A 22,005-nucleotide genomic window follows, 5' to 3' on the forward strand; every position below is an offset into this window, starting at 1 on the left:
CAAGCTGTGTGGTGCAGCCAAAAGGAAAAAGAAAATAATATAGTAGTTCCTTTAAAGGTTAAACATAGAGTTGCTAGGTGACTGCAATTCTATTCCTCAACATATACCCAAGGGAAATGAAAATATATGTCTATACAAAACTTCTAAATGGATGATCATAGCAGCATTATTCATAATAGTCAAAATGTGGCAATAATGCAAATATCAACTGATAAATGGAATAACATGATATATCCATAAAACAGTGTATTATTCAACCATGAAAAGGAATGAAATATTGATACATGCTATGAAGTAGATGAACCTCCAAAATATTATACTAAGTGAAAGAAGTGAGTCTCAAAAGACCACTTATTATATGCTTTCTCTGTTTCTATGGCTGTCTCTAATCTATAGAGATCTTGGGCTGCAGTGCATTGGTCCTATAGTTTTAGTTTATTAAATTTTACCTTGATGTGATGCTGTTGATCTATGTTGGCACTTAAAATAAGAAATATCCCTATGAAATGTTTTGTGGTATGTGCTATAAGGATTTTACATAGAGAATTGTGCCGTATATTATTTAGTGTTTTGTTTATGGGCCCTCTGGGCAGAAAGTCCTGTTTGTTCTTAGTTCCAAGAATAGTTGTTTTTCCTCAAAGATAATATCTTAGGAAGCTGGTATAACTGACCTAATGTCCATCTTTATAATGTGTACTTCTTAGCTATGATTCATTCTGTATCCTTACCATTATTTTACTTTTTATTTTCACATGATGTATGTTCTCTTCATTTATTTCATATGTCCTTATATGCTGCATTAAACCCATTTTGAGATAAAGCAGGAGTAAATATATACTGGCAGTTTGGTCTTAGCAGTATAGATTGTCTTTGATCTGGACCATTTTTTAGCTCTTGATTCATATTGGACTAAATCACACTTTTTTGTCAGATTTGTATGGATCCCAGTCTCTTCCTTTCTGTTTTTGTGTATGTAGCTGACTTTTTCAAACCCAGTTGAAGACTTTTTGTTTGTCCATATTCTATTATCTAGCCAAGTATTTTGGCCATCAATGTAGTGGCTGTATCAACTTATATTCCCACCAACAGTGTAGATGGGTTCCGTTTTCTCCACACCCTCTCCAGCATTTATTTGTAGACTTTCTGTCTCAAGGTGTTTTTTAGTTTCTGTTTTGTTGAGGTTTGTTTTGTTCCCTAGTATTGTCATCAGTCCTAGAGAATGTTCTTGTGTACTTGAAAAGAATTGTCAATTTTCTGGCCCTTGATTCTTTGGTTCATAGCTATCTTATACCTCTGGAAAAAAACAAGTCTATTCTATTTCAGCAGACACTTAGCAAAAAAAAAGCCTGCTTACACAGCCTCCCTGTTGCTAGGGTTTTGTTTACCAGTTTGTTGATTCTTCCAATCTTGATTGCACATCCTGCACCTATAATTCATCTAATAAGTAAATCTTTATTTAATGAGTTTCAGAACAGGGAATGAAACTTCCCATGTACTTACTGGGAGAGTAAATATGTATTTTAAAAATCAAGCATCTTGGTTAATATCTTTATTGACAAAAAGTGTTCATTATAAACTGAAAATGTAAAGTGGCCCTTATCAGAAAAATTATCTAAATTGATGAAAATTAGTCCTTACCAGACTTTGTTACGTATTAGTCAGAAACCAACACTTTTCTTGTTTGCTTTGAAAATAACTCCTTAAATGCAGCACATAAAGCAACCTATTATTTCTTCAACCCACAGAAAAATCTATAGATATTAGACTGAGTTCTCTAAATAGTCAATAAAAGTCTCAAGTTCTTTGAAACATTTTTTACTCAGTATCAGTTCTCAGACACGATTACTTCAGATTTAACAATAGTAGAATACAGATTAATAAGGGTTTTATATTGTATCTATCTTAAAATTTCTTTTTAGCAGCAGACACTTTTCCTAAGCATTTTAGGTGAACCCCAAGATATGAAGTATTAAATCTATGCTCCTTGGTTGAAATGAGTGTGGAATCCAGTCATCAGTACCTCCATAATTACCCTGTTTAGCTTCCGTCTTCTGTGACATCTCTACAGGACCCCAGGGAGCCTCATGATCCATGGTTTCCAACCATGGCCTTATGGACCAGAGACTAGTCTGTTTCACTTTAATACTCATGTTGAGGTGTGCTACAGGTGTACCATGAGATATGTTAAAATTAACAAAGCCTTCTAAATTTTTTTCCTATGGTAGAGCTCTTAGGTGCAGCTTAGAGCTGCTGTATAAGCCACATTTATGTCTGCGCCGGGTCTGATCAACAGTAGTGAATAGGATTTTGTGTCTTCTTATAGATTGTTTGGAATATTTTAAACACTTGTGCAGATTACTAATCTTTCATTTTTGAAATTGTGTCCTCAAGTATGCTACTGTGGCAGCACCTCCCGAGATGTGTTATGTGGAACAGACATTGGAAAGTCTGATGGATTTGGGGACTTTGGCTGTTTAAAGATATGTGGCAAGTAAGGTTTTATGTTTTTCTCAGTTAGCATAAAGCTGTATTTAATGCAACAATTATGTAATAGTGTGTTGTTTTTCTTAACAGGGACTTGAAATGTGGGAACCATGCATGTTCTCAAGTGTGTCACCCTCAGCCCTGCCAGCCATGCCCACGGCTCCCCCAGCTGGTGCGCTATTGCCCTTGTGGGCAAACTCCTCTCAGCCAGTTGCTGGAACTTGGAAGTAGTGGTCGGAAGACATGCATGGATCCTGTGCCTTCATGTGGAAAAGTGTGCGGCAAGCCTCTGCCTTGTGGTTCCCTAGGTAACTAGTGGACGGAAAGTTGTCTTTAAAAATGTAAATGTAAATATTTGGCAGCAGCAACTACTTAAACAAAATAGTATTTAATTCCAGTTACAGTATCAGAGGTATTTCTAAATATTATGATCAGATTTGTGTGGTTACTTTTCCTTTCCTTCTCAAAATATACTTGTGAAAGCTCACATTTGCCCGAATGATCTTTCTATTAGTAATTCAGGTATTTTATTGCCAACTCAGGACAGTTGTGGTTAAATACTGTTTTGTGGTGCGGGGGGGGAGGTTGGGGTGTTTATGATTTCTCTTAGCAGCCTATACTAGTGTGAATGTCAGATATCCTTTTAGTAATTTAGGGTTCAGCAAGTATTTAGAAGCATTTTCATATAATAGAAACATTTTAACTGGGTGAGGCATTTTAAGAACTGAAATTTTAAGTACACTTAAACTTTATTTGTTTGAACCACTCAAGAAACATCTTTCTCTTCAGATAGGTTTCCCATCTAACAGAGAATAACACCTCCTGAAAATCGTTTTGAAGGGACATTTTTCTAAAATGTACATTACTTTCCTTCTTTGAATAGACGTTAGGAAGACAATTTCTTTCCCCTTATTTGACTGAGAGTCATCATTTCCCTGAACCTCAGTTATTGTATTCTGCTGAATGCACTGATTCCCCCTGGGCTTGCTGAAGTTTCTCAGGTATTTCCCCATAGCAAGGTGCAGTTTGACTGTTTTACTTACTTGTTAAACCTTTTGGTTGTTTATTTTCTTGTGAATGCTTTCATGCTACCTTTAGTGACTCTCCTTTTCTTCTGACTTGTGGGCTCTGATTACTTGGATATAGAAAGCAGAAAAGGTTTGTTGAGATTAGCTATAAAGCAATGATCTGAGCTTCTGACTGATACTTTCTGAGGCAGCCCTTGGGATATGTGCATGTACAGTTTTACAGTGAGTTGGCAGCTTCTCTCCTGAGTTTTCAAAAGCTGCGTATTTAGAAAAATGAAACTGAGCAATTGGGTCTGTATAAAAGAGGTGTTCCTATAACTATCTGTGGTAAAGATAGACTCTTTTAAGTTTGGTTTCCATTTTTCCAAGAAGAAAGATTCACATTTCTTCCAAGTACCAGTAGGAGCACCCTACCTAATTCCTTTTCTCAGTCTGACTTTAAAATTATGTATAGAGAAGAAACGCCCTTTTCTCTTATTTTAATACATTTCAACCTCGTCAGGAAAATTGGTTGTCTGTTGCTTCTCTGTGTCTACCAGGAAAATGTATCTTCAGATAAGCCCTGTGAAACAGATCAAATGACTTGCAAATCCAGAGAGACGGTAAAGATCTTCCCATTTCAGAAAGCACATGGGTCAGTTTCGTAAGAACTTCGTATGTAATGACTAGATATACTGCCCTGAGGCTCAGATAGCTTGTTGGCATGAAGAGAAAGAAGAAATGTGAAATGGGTACTGCAGAGGGCCTTCAGCAAGAGAATGACAGTAACTGTCAGTATGAACAGACCTGGGGGTGGGACAAGACCAGCTCAGGAGTTTCAAGAGTAACTGCTATACTTCAGCAGAGTTTTAATCATGGAAAGCTATTAAGGAGCTAAGGTGAGTTGGATTGAGAAGCTCAAAGAAAAGCCCATGACTGGCGGTAACAGTGGATCTCATGTTTATTCAGACCTGGCTTATCTACAGAAATCTTGTTTAGGTCCATTAGTATGTCACCCAGTAGGAAATTTCCATCCTAGTTACATAGCTTTAGTACAAAAGACTAAGTGGTGTTCTGCTTTCAGGATAGTAGCCTGAGGAGCAAAATAAGCAAAGCTGGGGAAAACTATATAAAAAAAAAGCAACCATTTAAAGTCTCTGGAAACTGTCCTACACACATAACTCCAATGAAGAAATTTTTATTGAAGAAAACCTACTAAAACTGAGTTAAGAACAGCAAGAGTCTGTGTTGTTTGAGTCACAGCCTACTCCCTCCTTCCCTGCCCCTTCCCAAATCAGCTCAACCAAAGGATGGGTGTGCCCAAGAAATCGGGCACATTTCATCCGCCCTCAGTTCCCAGTCAAGGGTTACTTGCTAGGAGGAGCGGACCATCAGCATTTCTTATCCCCCCAACTCCAAGTTGAAAAGGCTAAACTTGTGGTAACCACAACTGCCAGGTTTGGGGGTTCCCTTCCTCCATACAGGTCACACATAGATTGGAGGCCCTATTCCAGTCACAACAGGAGTACTGGGGCCTCAGTCACCCTCACCCCAGTTCACTTGTAGGGCAGAGGTTTCACAATGTGAGACACAAGCCAAGAAAACTAGAGGCTGTTGTCCCACCCAGCACCCAGTGACTGAGTGACCTTTTCCAGGGGGGAGAGACAATCCATAAGCAAAGAGAACTCCAAAATATTCCCTAAAGGAACTGACTTTAATTTGAAAGAGAGTGTGGAGAAGTCAGACCTAAGGGCCCTTTAGAAAACAATAGTTCCTCTTAATTAAGAGCAACAAGCTAAACTATATAGGCCACCTGGTTCACCAGAGAGAACCAGGGAAGGAGATAGCAGGAGGAACCATCCTGGGGTCAGAACAAAGTTCATAGACTTGCCTCAAAGACTACCTCTGCCCAAATTTTATTGGATCAGACTGCTGAGCAATTAATATCCTGGGACGCTGCAGTCAGCCAGCAATTAGTGAAGCCTCAGGACTAAATGTAATACTAAGAGAGGCAGACGGCTTATCAGAAGGATCAGGGAAAGAGACGGTCAAAGAGAGTCCTACTGACACCGTTGTTCTTCCCAGGGTGACAGTGCACATGCCCAGGGATGTGCCATCAAAAGAATGACACCAATGTCTTTGTACTGTGATAGAAATAGAATTCACTAAAATAGCCTAGCGAACAAACAGGCAGGCTGTGAAAAGAGGAAGTAGTATCCAGAGTTACTGCAAACAACAGATAACTAAAAATGTTCAGTTTCCAACAAAAAAATTACAAAGTATGCAAACAAAAAAAACCCCACAGGTAACAGAAACTTTCAGTTTTCTGTGAGAGTGATCAGTGTCAGATTTAACAAAGCTGTCAAGGTAGCCATTATGAATACATTCAAAGAACTAAAGGAAACCATACTTGAAGAGTTAAAGGAAGGTACAAAGGCAGTATTTCATCAAATAGAGTATCAGTAAAGAGATAGAAGTTATAAAAAAAGAACCCAAAGGAAAATCTGGAGTTGAAAAGTCCAGTAATTAAAATAAAAAATTCATCAAAGGTACTCAACAGTAAATTTGAGCTGGCAGAAGAGAGGATCAATAAATGTGAAGATAGATCTGTGTTATAGTGATAATATAATCCCAAAAACATAGAGAAAATGAAGTGAATAAAAATGAATAGTGCCTCAGAGAAACATGGGACACCTTTAAGCACATCAGAATGGTGGAGCACCAGGAGAGGAAAAAGGAGCAGACAAATATTCAAATACTGGTGGGAAACTTTTCAAATTTATTGAAAGACATTAATTTGCACATCCAAGAAACTAAAAAACTCCATAGGACAAATTCCAAGGCACATAGTGAAAGTGTTGAAGGCCAAAGACAAGGACAAAATTTGAAAACAGCAAGAGAAAAATGACACATTACATACTAGGGAACCACTATAACATTCACAGGTGACTGCTCATCAGAAACAGTGGAGAACACTCTATCACAAGAGGGAGACAGTGAGATGACCTATTCAAAGTGCTGAAAGAAAAAAATTACCAACCAAGAATCTTATATGCAGCAAGTCTTTCAAAAATGAAAGAATCAAGAGTTCTCTCCTAGCAGATCTACTTTACGGTAAATACTAAAGAGAGGTCTTCAGGCTGATACATGGAAATCCACAAGAAAAAAAAGAGTAAAGTTAATTACATAATCATAAAAGAAAGTATAAGTGCATATTTCTTCTTTCTCAACTGATTTAAAAAGCGATAGTATAAAATAATATATATATAATTGTGTTGTTAGGCCTATAATATATAGAAATATATCTGACAATAACAGCACGAAGGGAGTAGGTGGTATCAAGGTTGTATTGCAGTTAAAGAAGTGATATCAGATGGTAACTCAGATCTTTAGGAACAAATGAAGAAAACCAGTAACAGTAAATGAGATAAATATAACAAATTATGTCATATACTTGCTCTCCTTTCTTTTTTCAGCTTCTTTAATAGGCATAATATTATATAAAGCAATAATTTTAACATTGTACTGTTAAATTTATAGCACATTTAGATGTAATATGTATAACAGTAATAGCACAAAAGAGAAGAGAAAATAGAGCTGTATGGGTATAAGGCTTCTATATCTCACAGGAATTAGGTTTGTACACATCTGAAGTCGACTCAGATGTGTACCACTGATAAGCTCTAGAGCAACTGTTAAGAAGGATAACTCAAAATATAGTGGAAAATGCCACTACTGGGGGAAAATATTACAGTGGAGAATACTCACTTAATGTAAAAGAAAACAATGAAGGAAGATTAGATTAACAAAAAAGCCATGAGACGTAAAACTAAAAGTAAAATGGCAGATATATATCCGACTATATTAATAGTAACATTAATGTGAATGGATTAAGCAATTAGACAAAAAGCAGAGATTATCAAAATGAATTTTAAAAAGATGCAGCTCTAATGCCATCTTCAGGAAACAGGCTTTAGAGTCAGACATACAGTTAGGCTGAAGGTAAAGGGATGGAAAAAAAGTATCATGTAAGCAGCAGCCATGGAAAGAGACTATGGATGATCCCTGGGGAGTCCAAGAAACAGGCCTTGTTCTAAAACCCAGCTTAACAGAGCGAATGGCAGGCCACCTATCACCAGACATTCATAGAACTTAGTCAGTGAGATTATGGATCATGGTTTCTGGTTATTTATGATCCTTAGATGATTTTGACTCCCTAGAGTCAAGAGTGCTTCAGTAAGTCACCCATAGCTACAATTTTAAGGAGATCCAAGCCTAATTTGGAGACTTGAGGTCTCAATAAAGAGTCAGAAGATCTTTTCTTTGATGAACACAGAGCACCTTGTGCCCCAAAGCATATTCCGGTGACTAATGCTGGGGCTTTCCTTGCTGGAAAAGGCCCAGCTGGCCAGATGAGGGGAAGATAGGGCAAGAGACATTAACAGCATTCTTCTTCCCTCAGCTCTGGTGACAGAGTTGAAGGGCACAGAGGTGGAAAACCATTGTGGCTAGTGAATTTGGGAATCTGAAAATGAGTAGTTGCAATTTTCATCCCCAGCTCTTTTCATTTCTATTAAAGATTTCATTCATACCTGTGAAAAGCTCTGTCATGAAGGAGACTGTGGACCATGCTCTCGCACATCAGTTATTTCCTGCAGATGCTCTTTCAGAACAAAGGTAAATCCTACATGATGCTAGAGTTGTTGCCACCAGTGCTTTTTATTAATCAATTGGTGATGATGGGAGGGAAGGAATCAAAATAACCTCAGACTTATTCCTGTTATACTTTGCATGATTCATCCAATCCAACCAGTATATACCAACACCTACTGTGGATCAGTTGTAGAATAGGTATGAAGGGGTCCAGCATGTAAGACTCAGAGGCCACTGATAGGCTTAGGGCCCATATACAAGTAGCTCGACTAAATACAAATGTGGCAGTGCTAGATGCCAGAAGAGAAGTACAGTAGCACCATTGAAAGTAGTTAGCTCACTAAGAAGTTAGAGGGAACACAGTCCACAAGATCTTCCTCACTTCTGACACATTGCAGGAGTTTAGACAATTGCCGAATGAGTCCACATGACCACCTTTACCTCTGATACCAGCTGCAATCCAGTGGTCCCCAGGGCTACCCTTAAGGTTTGATTATTTGCTGGAAGAACTCTCAGAACTCATTGAAAACTGGTATATACTTGATTACAGTTTACTACAGGGAAAGAATACAGACTACCATCTATCAAAGGAAGAAGTATGTAGGGCTGAATGCAAGACAGCACCAAATATGAAGCTTCCAGTTGTCCTCTCCCATTGGAGTTGGAACAGTATTACTTTGTCACCACCAGTGTGTGACTGTATGTGTGGAGTATTGCCAACCAAGGAAGCTCACCCACCCAAGCATGGGTGTTCAGTTTTTATTGGAGCTTCATCATGTAGGTATGGTTGACTGTCCATGTAGCTGGTTTCAGCCTCCAGTCCCTCCAGAAGTATGCTAACACTGTGTGACCCAAAGCCTACACCAGAAACCACATTATTGGTCTTAACGGTATGGCCAGCCTGCACCCTAAATCATATCAGACTTTGTGGTGACCCAAGGCCCCAGGCAAACAGTGAGACTCCTATCAAGCATAGTATTCCAAGATTATCTCCCAGAAGCCAGTAGCAAAAGCCAAACCTCTCTTCAGGTAATGTTAATTCTTCACCATACAACTTGTTTTGTCAGTTTCTGCTTTCTGCCTGGGACAACCTTGATCGGACCATGTGTTATTAAAAAGTCATCTTACCGTTTTGGAATTGATGCACATTTCTGTTTCTGTAACCAGAAGAGGCAGGAAACTTTCCTATGGAAGTTTTTGTGTAATTTTACTCATGGAACATACTGAATGTTGATCTGCCCGGCTCTCTGACATACTTCTGGTCATTTCAGTGCATAATTAGCACCTGTCCTGGCAGAGCACAGGCTGGAGTAGAGACAGAATTCTGAGTAATTGATACTATTTGTTAAATACAGCCCACTGTCTGGATAGCAGCTGACTTGCAAATTGATTCTGAGGATATTGTCCATAAATTAGGAGCTAGCTTAATAGATAAGCTTCAGAATTAAAAGAAAGAATGTCAGAGTAATTAGTGCAATTTACATGAGACTAAAGTTGTGTGAAGATGTGTGGGGTTTTCTTCTGAACAAAATCATATAATACATAGGATAGTAAAGATATGTTGAATGTCAGGTACAGGACCACTTTATGCTTTATAGATACCAGCTTGAAGGCTGTGAAATACTTTGATTTAGGAATCATAAATTTAGTAATGCCTTGAGGTGCTCTTTGTGACCAAGAATTACAAACAGGATGGGGATACACTACCTAGACATGACTCCTGTCAGTTTGTTTTTCTCATAGCAGTCCCTTTCTCTGTGTGCTTTTTTGCTTCTCATTCACTCTGTTACCTCACTCCTTCGAATAGTGGACCCCATGGCAGTGAGTGTATTTTTGAAAGTTATGTGTAAATTAAATTTTTGCAAATAAAAGTCTTATTATAAAATTGCTGGAGGAGCTCATCTGTAAAACAATTTGGCAAAGTGAAAGATCTCTTTGAAACACTAATGATCACTTCATTGTTCAGCCAGATTTTTCCTGAAATGTCTTTTGTAATGGAATGGGCTTTTCCATGGAAGTGAGTTTTCTAGGTAAATAAAAACTTAATTTCTTAAAGCTTCAAAGGTTGTCCTCTTTTAACCCCTTTGGTAGGAGTCTTTGAGAAACGTGTGCTGTATCTTACTACCTTTTAACAAAGAATGCTGTATTTAAGTTTTTATTGAAATTCATATATATTATAGAAGCTCTGTTTTTCCCTGCAGGTGTAGATACCACTCCAGCATATCATTTCTTTTTTTTCCCTCAGCTCTAAAGAGCCTCATGTCTTGGGGCGGCTGGCACCTGCCTGTCAGGAAGAGTCCCTTCCCATTCCCTGGAATGAATGAGCTCTGGCAGCTGCTGGGGTCTCAGGGTGGGGGCTACCTCTGGCCACGGTCATCGTGCACCAGCACAGACTCTGAGGCTGGCTTCACCAAAATTGTTACCAAATGCAAATTCACATACCTGAGGCACAGCGAGACCAAACAAATGAAACTTCGCAGTTTGGAGCAGAGAGAGGTTTATTGTAGGGCCAAACGAAGGGTGGCCTGTGCTTAAAACCCCAGACTCCTAGCATGTCATTTCTTACGTTTTTCAGTGTTCATGTTAACTGGAGCACTCACTCAAGCAGTTTCCTGAGTCACCTTTGCTTTATATCTCTAGAGAGCGTATGAGGAGTTTCTTCCTATCTTAGAACCCAGCCAACTCGCTAATTTATTGAAAATGTTTTTCTATCCAAGAAGCTTCAGTTTCTTAGCTTCATGTCTGTTATCAACTCTAGCAGCTGCTCCTTTTTTTCAGGGTCATTTTCACAAAGAAGAAATGTTTTTATCATGTTGCTTATTTCTGAGTATATAGCAGCCTGTCCGTGACATCAAAGCCAAATTTGGACAGAGATGCTGGGCAGCCAGCCAGACACCCTTTCTCCCAAGTGACTGACTTGCTCTTCATACAGCAGCCTCACCACACATGTTTTTCAGGAACATGCATCAGCAGAATTACATGTGATAGACTTTTGAGACTGTTCACACATAATTGAAACCAGGGTAATAAAATTTTGAATGGCCAAGGAGTTCTGCATTCCACTTTGTTACAGTTCAGTAGCATTGCTATGGTACTCCTGAGTGTGTAGAGCTGTTTTCCCCTGCATCATACGGTACTAATTGTTACATATTTCAATTCTTATATCTGCTTTTTCAGTCTATACCCTTGCCAGTTATTTCTCTTTGCTCTGCATACCTTAGCAGTTCTTGTTTCCATTCAGATTTTATAATATGTAATCTACTGTGAGTTCGGAGGTCAGACCACAAAGAACATTACAATTATATTTGCATGAAAAGTTGTTAGACCTGGGGACCTATTGTGAGTAAAGAATACAGGGACTGGGCTGACCCAGCTCCAGATAGTGACTGCCAGAGGTCCTGGGTATTTGGGATATGCATGTTACATTCAGCATTGTACTGCAGTTGTGTTGTTTCGTTTATTCCTAAAGTAGTTACTATTCCCTTTTCTTTTTCTGTAGGAGCTTCCATGTACCAGTCTCAAAAGTGAAGGTATGACTGGGAAGGGGTATGAGGGAACTCCTTGGGGTGAAGGTAATTTTTACATCTTGACAGGGAGATGGGTTATGTGTTTGTTAGAATTCAGTGAAGATATTTTGTACATGTATGTAACTTTTTGTTGTTGTTGTTGTTGTATAGTCGTCTCTTGGGACTCTTTGCAACCCCCATGGACTGTAGCCCACCAGGCTTCTCTGTCCATGAAATTTCCCAGGCAACAGTACTGGGTTGAGTTGCCATTTCCTTCTCTAGGAGATCTTCCCAACCCATGGATTGAACCTGCATCTCCTGCTTGGCAGGCACATATCCTTACCACCATCCTTCCACTGAGCCACCAGGGAAGCCTGTGTAACTTTTATCTCAAAAACAAACAAACAAACATGAATTCTAATTAAAGAAATGCTATAAAATATAAAGGAAACATATTCATGTATGTAGCTTGCTTTGAAAAATATCCAAAATTAAGATAAACTGATAGTTGAAGAATAAATGTGAAAAACTATGTGTAACTACTGGTAGAATCTAGGTAATAGGCATATATATAGGTGTTCACTATAAATTTGTTCAGCTTTCTTACATGTTTCAAAGTTTTCATAATAAAATGTTGGTATAGGAAGAGAAGGTAAATAGCACCTAATGGAGCAAGCTTTGTAAAAACTGACTCTGATGCTTGATCTCCTTGTGGCTTGATAGGCCTGTTGGATACTTAGAACAGGGTGACTCAGCCAGCAGCCTTCTCAGCCTTCAGAACTAGAATATTGTTTCTTCCTTTGTCTTTGATCCTGATATTCCACTTTATTATGGTTCTACCCATGTTTTACTAACCATCATGCAATTTTTGTTTAAACCACCTTAGAACTGTTTTGGAAAAGTGATAGAAGATAAACTTACACAAAATAAAAGCTTTTTTTCTGGTCAAGAAGAAAGCTGTACTATTTAGGGTGCTCCTGGCTATAGGTATCATAAAACCCAAGGAAAATGACTTTAGCTCTAAGGAGGTTTTACTGTTTCTCATAATAGGAAGTGTGGAGGCAGAACAAGTCCAAGGTTGGTTAATTCCAAACCCATTGATTCTAGGACTCCAGTTCAGCTTCCTATGATTTTCTTGGTTTTCCCCTCATAGGTATAAGTGAGCTACAGCAATTTCACACTTTGTGTCCTCTCCCAGTGCATCTAAAGGAAAGAGAGATTCTTAACCTTCTCTTCCTTCTTGAGAGCAAAGAAGACAGCCCCGAAAGACCCTCAGTGTACTTTGTAGCACATGTTTCTGCCTAAACCTTTCTGTCACAAAGGGAATGTAATTACCATGATAGGCTAGACTATTCAGTATAATGGAGGAGCACATGGGTGGATAGTTTCTGAACAAAATTAAGTATCTGTTAGCCTGGGGAAGGTGGACAAGGGCTGAATATCTGCCTCAAATGTCTGAATACTTGAAATAACCAAAAGTAACTTCCTCAAAACCACAGTCAAAATTTTGGTGATTAAAAGGCATAATTTGAAAACTTACTATATTAGTACACTTTAATAAGATGTTAAATATATGTAGTAGAAATACACCCTCATCCCCATTTTCCCCTCCTAGTTCTACTTCCCTGATAAAACTACCTCATTAATTTGTCAGGCATGGGTCCAGATCTTTTCTGTATTCATACCAATGAATACATGTGTTAGTATGATTTTATTTTTCCCCTAAACTTAAGTTCTTACTAAACATACTGTCTGGAACTTGGTCTTTTCCCCCTCCACAATATATCAAAGATATTCTTCCATGTCAGTATGTATAGCTCTCCCTCTTTAGGGCATTCTGTATGTGGATATGCCATTTAAACACTTGAGCGCCTTCAACACCTTTATTAAGATAAAATTCACAAAGCATACAGTGAAACATTTTAAAGCGTATTATACAATTCAGTGGCATTTAGTGCCTTCACAGTGTTGTAAAACCATTACCTCTATCAATTCTAAAGTGTGTTCAGCATCCCAAAAGGAAACCCTTTGTTTATTTTCACTCCCCCTTACCCCAACCCCAGCCCCAGGCAACTGCTAATCTTCTTCCTGGCTCTGGATTTAATTCTGAGTTTTTGATATAATATGTAACCTTTACATATTGTCTCTAGCTTCTTTAACTTAGCATGTTTTTTAGGTTCATCTGCCTTGTAGCACATATCAATACTTCATTCCTCTTTATGACTGAAAAATATTCTGTTGTATGTATATACCATAGTTTGTTTATCCATTCATCTGTTGATGGACGTTTAATTTTGTTTCCTTCTTTTGACTATTGCAACTAGTACTACTATGAATATTTGTACATAAACTTTTATTTGAGTTGTTATTGTTGTTCAGTCACTAAGTCATGTCCTGACTCTTTGTGACCTCATGGACTGCAACATGCCAGCCTCCTCTGTCCCCCACTTTCTCCCAGAGTTTGCTCAAATTCATTTCCATTGAGTCGGTGATGCTATCTAACCATCTCTTTCTCTGCTGCCCCCTTTGAGTACCTGTTGTGAATTCTTGGGTATATACCTAGGAGTGGAATTGCTGGATTATATGTTGATTAGAGGTAGAATTTTTAAAAGAATTGCCATCACACTTTTTACATTCCCACCAGTAATGTTTGAGGGTTTGTTTCTCCACATCCTCTCCAACACTTGGTATTTTCTGTTTTTATTACTATTATTATTACTGTTACTGTCATCCTAAGTGGGTATGAAATGATAAATCATTGTGGTTCTGATTTGCATTCCCTAATAACAAATGATATTGGACATTGTTTCATGTATTTGGCCATTGGTATATCTTCTTTAGAAAAGTCTATTCCTTTACCCATTTTTTTATTGAGTTGTCTTTTTGTTATTGAGTTGAAAGAGTTCTTTATACATATTGGACCCTAGACCCTTATGAGATAACTGATTTGCAGATATTTTTTCCCATTACATTGCTGTCTTTCCTTGATGGTGTCCTTTGATGCACAATAGCTTTTAATTTTGGTCAGGTTTAATTTATTTTTCTTTTGTTGCTTGTGCTTTTGTTGCTTGTCCTAGCTACTTTCGGAAGTGTATCTGTAGGGAGGATTCCTTAAAATGGAATTACCACTTAAATTTTTTTTTGGCTGCACCCAGCAGCCTGTGGGATCTGACCAGGGATTAAACCTGTGCCCCCTGCAGTGGAAGCCAGAGTCTTAACCACTGGACCACCAGGGAAGTCCCACCACTTAAATTTTTGATAGATACATATGTAGTCTAAAAGTTTATTCTCCCATCCACTGAGTGTACCTTTTCTCTACACCTTCACCCAGTCTTCCTATTTCCTTTTTTTTGTTCCAATTTTATTAAGATATAATTGACATATAGCACTGTATAAATTTTAAGTATACAGCATAATAATTTGACTTACATATATCATGAAATGATTATTACAATAAGATTAATGAATATTCATCATCTCATATAGTTGCAAAATGAAAGAAATAGAAAACATTTTTTGTCTATGATGAGAACTCAGGATTTACTCTTTAAAAACTTTTGTATATAATATGCAGCAGTGTTAATTCTGTTTATCATGTTGTACATCACATCCCTAATACTTATGTATCTTGTAACTGGCAGTTTGTACCTTTTGACTCCCTTCATCCAATTCTGTCTCCTTCACCTCCTGCCTCTGATAACCATAAATAGAATTTCTTTGATGAGTTTGTTTTTGAAATATAATTTACCTACAACACTATATTAGTGCCCACTACACACAACGTATTGTTTTTTCTATACATTTCAAAATGATTGCCACAATAAGTCTAGTTTCAGTATGTCCCCATACAAAGATATTACTTAGTTATTGACTATATTCCCTCCACTGTACATTTAATGCCCATGAATCATTGGTTTTGTAACTGGAAGTTTCCCTTAATCTCCCTCGCTTATTTTCTTTCTTCCCCCGACCCCTCTCTTACAACCATCTGTTTTCTCTCTGTATCTATACTATTTCTGTTTTGTTATGTTTGCTCATTAGTTTCCACATATAAGTGAAATCGTACAGTATTTGTCTTATTTCACTTAGTATAACTATGTTCTAGAATCATCCATGTTGTCAAAAATGGCAAGATTTTTTTAATGACTGAGTAATATTCCACTGCATATAATCCACATCTTCTTTATCCAGTCATCTATCAATGGACACTTGAATAGTCTTCCTGTTTTCTATTTTTTTGACTGACAAGTGAAAAATGATCTTATTTAAATATGCGCTTTCACCATAACTAATTTGTTTACATTGTTACATTTTATTTCTTCAGCTTGTAGTCACACAGATATTTGTTGAATGAATGTTCATATCCTTTGACTTTTTCTTCTTCTTAACTGTTCATAGCAGATGCTACATTTATGTGCGACAAGAGGTGTAACAAGAAACGGTTATGTGGACGGCATAAATGTAATGAGATATGCTGTGTGGTAAGTGGATTGATCATTAGTACAGTCAGATTGCATTCATCTAGGGACTGGGCTTCTGGAAGCCTCAGCCGTCTAAGAATGCAGCCCAGATTTGGAAATCACTGGGAGAGGCCCCTGAGCAGCAGTCAGAATGCTGCCAGAGAGACAGGCTGGGCCTTTTTAGTCCTCAGCCAGATCAGGAAGTCAGCCTGTGGCACCATGGAGGAAGGGAAAGAAGAAAGGCCTCAGGCCCCAGAGCCCAAGACCACTGGATGAGTGTGTGTAGTCATCTGCAGGAGACTGTGTACTGTTGCTGCACACAGACTCGCCTGGTCTTAGCAACTCAGGATTCAAGTTTCATATATTCCTTGGGTCAGATCAGTGGGCAAAACAATAGTGGCAGTTTTTAAAGGAACAAGTTTCAGTTATCTGAAATATCCACGTCTGTGAAACTAAATAGAGAAAGCATTACCTGGCAGTGGGTACTGTGTTATTGTGTGTGTGTGTGAACAAGGTAACACGGTATACTAATAGTAAAGTACATATATATATACACATATGTATATATATGTAATACATAATTGTTATTTTTGGCATTTATATTGACAGTGTGAAGAGTGATAAAGACCTATTTATAAGCCAGTGTTTGAAAGTTTAAAGACTTCTTATTGACTACTTCAGACATATAAAAAAGCTGAGAGAAGTATGTGTCATATACGCCCAACATCTGTCTTCAGTAGTGATCCGCTCATGACTAATCTTGTTTTATCCGAATCCCCACCTACTACCCCTCCCCTGATTATTTTGAAGCTAATTGCAGACCTCATGCAATCTGTAATTGTGGAGAGCTTCTTTGTTAATCTTGTTTATGGAAACTATAAAATGGAGATAATTTTGTAAGCAAATCTGAATAAATCTCTTAGGAATTCCCTGACAGTCTAGCGGTTAGGACTCCACTGCAGGGGGCACAGGTTCTATCCCTGGTCGAGGAACTAAGATCCTATCATGCAAAAATATATGTATGTACAAACCTCTCTTCCTAGGATAAGGAGCACAAGTGTCCTTTGATTTGTGGGAGGAAACTCCGCTGTGGCCTTCATAGATGTGAAGAACCTTGTCATCGTGGAAACTGCCAGACGTGCTGGCAAGCTAGTGAGTGTCTTCACTGTATACTTTATCATAAGAGTTTTCTAGAAAGTCAGGCACAATAGATCCTGGGCAGTCGACTTTCTTAGATTCCCGAATCTTAAGTATTTCAGGTATATGGAGACCTTAGTATTTCAGGTATATGGAGACCTTGTTTTTTTTTAAAGAGAGTATTAAATCTTTTATTAATTACACGTGATAATGGATGATACACAAGCTTCATTCCCATCTAGAACTGCTGCTGCTGCTGCCAAGTCGCTTCAGTCGTGTCCGACTCTGTGCGACCCCATAGACGGCAGCCCACCAGGCTCCACTGTCCCTGGGATTCTCCAGGCAAGAATACTGGAGTGGGTTGCCATTTCCTTCTCCAATTCATGAAAGGGAAAAGTGAAAGTGAAGTCACTCAGTTGTGTCCGACTCTTAGCGACCCCATGGACTGCAGCCTACCAGGCTCTTCCGTCCATGGGATTTTCCAGGCGGCTGGTGCCATAATTCAGTTTAGACATATTACATTGGATGTGCCAACAATCATATTAACAACCAAAAAACTCCATTACTAACTCTAGGTCACAAAACAGTAATTGTCAGTTCAACTACACCAAGGTTTCTGAAAATAATGCCTTCTCCACCCAAGCCAGTTGTAAATAAATTTCTCATGGAACCTGGCATCACCCTATAGGAATTCTAACTTCATGCTGTTTGGGTAGTTTACCAAAATGGCTTCAGAATATAGTAACTTTACACACAGCATATTTTTTAAAAAGACATTTGTTCAGCATCACGATCAGACTATTAAATTTAACAATCAGCAGCATGGGTGCAAAAAAAAAATCTGCATTAAAATCCTTTGTTGGGAAAAATAATGCTTTGTTGGGATGCTTTACAGTTTCCACAGAACAGAAACTAAAGTAACCTGTTACACAATTAGTCACAAATACAGTCCTTGGGGGTTTTTGCCCATATACATGAGTAGTATCTAAAACATGTTTTCTTTGTTGCAGCTAGGCCCTGCCGCCACTGTGCTTGGCTGAGCTCACAAATATGTTGTAACTTGTAGCTTTCCTGTCACTTCTCTGGCTCTGGCTCTCCTTCCTTGCTAAGGTTTGTTTCCTGGCAGTAATTAAAACCTCCTGCCACTGCTGTAGCTCCTGCTGCTGTTGAAACCACCATAGCCACCTTGGTTCCGTGGTTTGGCTAAGTATTGGCTGCCACCACCATAGGGGCCAAAACTTCTGCCTCCAAAGTTTCCTTCTTTCATGGGTGCAGACTTTGAAGATTGATTCTTGTAATTGCCCAAATCATTGTAGCCTCTGCCGTCTCCAAAATTGCTTCCATCATTATCAAATCTATTATAGCCATCCCCACTGCCACCATATGCACCACCAACACGGCTGCCACCAAAGCCACCTCCACCACTGAAGTTTCCTCTGCAGAATTCCCACCAAAACTGCCTCCAAAACCACCACCAAAGTCTCCAGAACCACTTCGACCTTTGACTGGATGAAACACTAGCCATCTCTTGCTTAGATAGGGCTTTCTTTACTTCACAGATGTGACCATTCACAGTGTAGTATTTCTGAATGACTGTCTTGTCTACAGAGTCATGGTTATGAAAGGTTATGAAAGCAAAGCCTCTCTTTTTGCCACTGCCTCGGTCAGTCATGATTTCAATCACTTCAGTTTTCCCATACTGTTCAAAATAATCTCTCAGGTGATGTTCTTCAGTATCTTCTTTAATGCCACCAACAAAAATCTTTTTCACAGTTGAGTGGGCACCAGGTCTTTGAGAATCTTCTCTCGAGACGGCCCTCTTGGGTTCCACAGCTCATCCATCCACCTTGTGCGGCCTTGCACTCATGGCTGCGTCCACCCCCTCCACAGGCATATGTGACAAACCAAAGCCTCTGGAGCACTTCGTATTTGGATCCCTCATTACCGCACCAGAGAAGGCAATGGCACCCCACTCCAGTACTCTTGCCTGGAAAATCCCATGGACGGAGGAGCCTGGTAGGCTACAATCCATGGGGTCGCACAGTGTCGGACACGATTAAAGCAACTTAGCAGCAGCAGCAGCATTACCACACAGCCTGTGAGTGTTCCCTGTTGCTCAGTGGCTCCTCAGACTCTCATTGGTTGTTTCAAAGCTCAAACCTCCAATGAAGAGCTTCCAGAGCTGTTCAGGCTCTTTGGGAGATTCTGACTGAGACATGATGGCAATAGAAGGGGGAGACTTCAACAGTGCTTACTCATAGAATCTATGGGCAGAAAAGCTATTGAGACTTCAAAAAAAGTAATTGCTCTGTTGTCCCTTAATCTTGGGTTGCAGGCAGTGATTCTAAGATGGGTCCGTTTATGTTATATTAAAAACTCACATTCCTTAATATATTACCAATCTCATCAGAAAAGTCTTGGGAAAAGTATTAGGAAGTTGTCAAGCTCTTAGTTGTAAGTGCATATTTTCCAAAATTCTATTTTCACTTGAAAGCTTGAATGTTATCATTGGCAACAAAGTTGGATTTCTTGAAATGACAGGCTCACTGTTAATTTTTGATTAAGTATCTGCCAAAATACCCAAGTCTAAATAGTCATAGTTTGTTGGTTACTTTTTCAGGCAAAATGGTGTGTTATGAAAAAAAGTTAATTCAGTTCAGAACTCAAAAAAGTGCAATTCTTTAAAACAACCAGTGGTCAGACAGCTGTCTATCTGTGGGTTCCACATCCATAGACTCAACCAACCATGGGTTGAAAACATTCAAGGGGAAAAAATTCTAGAATGTTCCAAAAACAAAACTTGAATTTGTTTTCTGATGGCAGCTGTTTACATAGCATTATATTGTATTGGATATTATAAGTAACCTAGAGATGATTTAAAATATACAGGGGAGCCATTATGCAACCTAAGAACTTAAATGTTAATGTGAATTTCATCTACCTGTTTACACTTGACTATCCCGTGCTTTCTCCTGGAGAAAACTGGTAGAGCATTTAAGTAGCTTTATAGTAGTAGTTTCTACACTACTATAGAAAACTATATATGTCACTATTCTGACATATGTGTGTAAGCCAAAAGCAGTATATGATCCAATTGTGCTTATGTTGAAATTCATAAAAATAGTTCTATGTTTATCTAGTCTTATAGGACATTTCTATTCAACATTATATTTTAAGATGCATCCATATTTTTGTAAATAGCTGGGTTTCATACATCTTCACTGCTTTGTAATGTTTGATTCAGTAAATATAACATCATTTATTGATTTGTTCCTTTGTCAAAGGACATTTGTGTAGTTTCCAGCATTTTTTTACTGTTAATGTTGCTGTTATGTTTTGCATGTGTCTTCTTGTACACTTACATAATAATTTTTCTAAAATTTGTTCCTTAGGGTAGAATTATTGCTTTTCAGAGCATGTAGGCATCTAACTTTACAAGATAATGTCAACAGCTTTTCTGAAATAAATCCAAAATTATAGCCCCCCCAAAAAAGTATACAGGAGGATGTGCATAGGTCGTATGCAAATACTATACCATATTATATAAGAGACTTGAGCATTCTTAGATTTTGGTATCCACGGGAGTCCTGGAACCAGCCCCCCTCCCCACCCAGGACACTGAGGGATGACTGTATTTTTGTGTGCAACAAAAGTGCTTTAAGCAGATATCCTACTTTGCTCCACAGAATATTAGAAAGACCTGTATTTAAGGGTTAAGATTTTTTTTACTTCTTCATCAAGGACTTAAGTGAACCTTGCATTTTTTGTCTACTTGTTTGGCAGTGAAAAATAAAGTGGTTACAGTTTGGTGCTACTGCTTTGATTTGCTCGAATGCCTTTGGCAGTATTTCCAACAGTTACTTTTGTACCATCAGTGCAAATGTCAGCACAGTGAAAAAAGCAAATAGTATCTAACTATTATTATGAAAATAACTGACCTGGACTCCCTGACAGGATCTCAGGGAGTCATAGGGGTCAGCAGTACACACTTTGAGAACTGGTCCATTAAGAGATTAGCCTGGATCATGGTTCCCCAACATACCTTCTCTGGAAAATAGTAGAACTACCATATTTCAAAAAGAAGCTGAGTCAGTGCTTTGTTATAAATCACACACATGGAGTTCCATAAAGATAAGTTATGTAGCCTCTTACTCTTTACCTAGCTGTTTCACATATATTAGCCCTTGCCCACAATATGCTTTCCAAGTAGGTAGGTCAAAGGTTGTTATCCCCTTTTGACCAAAAGGAAGAAATCACAGAGGTGTTAAGTCACCTGCCTACAGTCCTTATGCAAGTGAGAAGTAGTTTCGGGTCTAGAAGCCTCAATTTCCCACTGTATTTACAGGACTCTTTCCACCACATTATATACCCTCTGAAGGATTTGTTGGAGGTATTGACTGGAGAAAAGCATTGAGTGGAGGAGTCCTAGAGGGCCTGGGCTTCTGACGCTTGGTCCCTAGTTGAGAACCATGGCCAAAGACCCGGCCCCCACCTTGGACCAGAGTTGAACTAACTTCCCTAAGGGTCTGAGGGTTAGGAGAGCTCGTGACACAGTTGGCTGCTTGTTGGCAGTCCCCTGTGAGTTTGCTGAACTGTGCCTAGTGAACTCAGATGCAGGTCTCGGCTTCGTCTCAGCTTCGTATTTCTATCATGATAGATGCCAGTTATGCTTATAAAAATTTTTTAATGGCTTCAGTGGCTCTCTGAAGTTTATATTCAAATGTATATTTTTGTGTGTTTGTTAACTGTCTGTGGCTT

At 38.6% G+C, this 22,005-nt stretch overlaps 1 protein-coding gene and 1 pseudogene across 6 annotated transcripts in view; one reads left to right on the forward strand and one right to left on the reverse strand.

Moving 5' to 3' along the window:
• The window catches only part of NFX1 (nuclear transcription factor, X-box binding 1), a 65,862-nt gene that overhangs the window by 26,610 nt on the left and 17,247 nt on the right, over window positions 1-22,005 (forward strand). For 3 of the 5 annotated variants that reach the window (XM_081518735.1, XM_081518754.1, XM_081518760.1), the window contains 6 exons: window positions 2,392-2,491; window positions 2,575-2,792; window positions 8,071-8,168; window positions 11,644-11,674; window positions 16,052-16,131; window positions 17,154-17,262. In XM_081518735.1, the coding sequence (XP_081374861.1) occupies window positions 2,392-2,491; window positions 2,575-2,792; window positions 8,071-8,168; window positions 11,644-11,674; window positions 16,052-16,131; window positions 17,154-17,262 (636 nt within the window). Of the gene's footprint in view, window positions 1-2,391; window positions 2,492-2,574; window positions 2,793-8,070; window positions 8,169-11,643; window positions 11,675-16,048; window positions 16,132-17,153; window positions 17,263-22,005 lie in introns of all 5 variants that reach the window. The other 2 variants (XM_081518724.1, XM_081518744.1) reach the window with 1 other exon arrangement.
• On the reverse strand, window positions 18,377-21,398 carry LOC145516898 (heterogeneous nuclear ribonucleoprotein A1-like; annotated as a pseudogene). Its single transcript, XR_014061848.1, has 2 exons — window positions 19,328-21,398; window positions 18,377-19,184 (listed from the first exon to the last, which is right to left on the reverse strand). The product of XR_014061848.1 is annotated as a heterogeneous nuclear ribonucleoprotein A1-like (transcript).

This window comes from Giraffa tippelskirchi, chromosome 1 (genome assembly GCF_054371585.1).
Source record: "Giraffa tippelskirchi isolate mGirTip1 chromosome 1, T2T-mGirTip1v1.2.pri, whole genome shotgun sequence".
Lineage (NCBI taxonomy): Eukaryota > Metazoa > Chordata > Mammalia > Artiodactyla > Giraffidae > Giraffa > Giraffa tippelskirchi.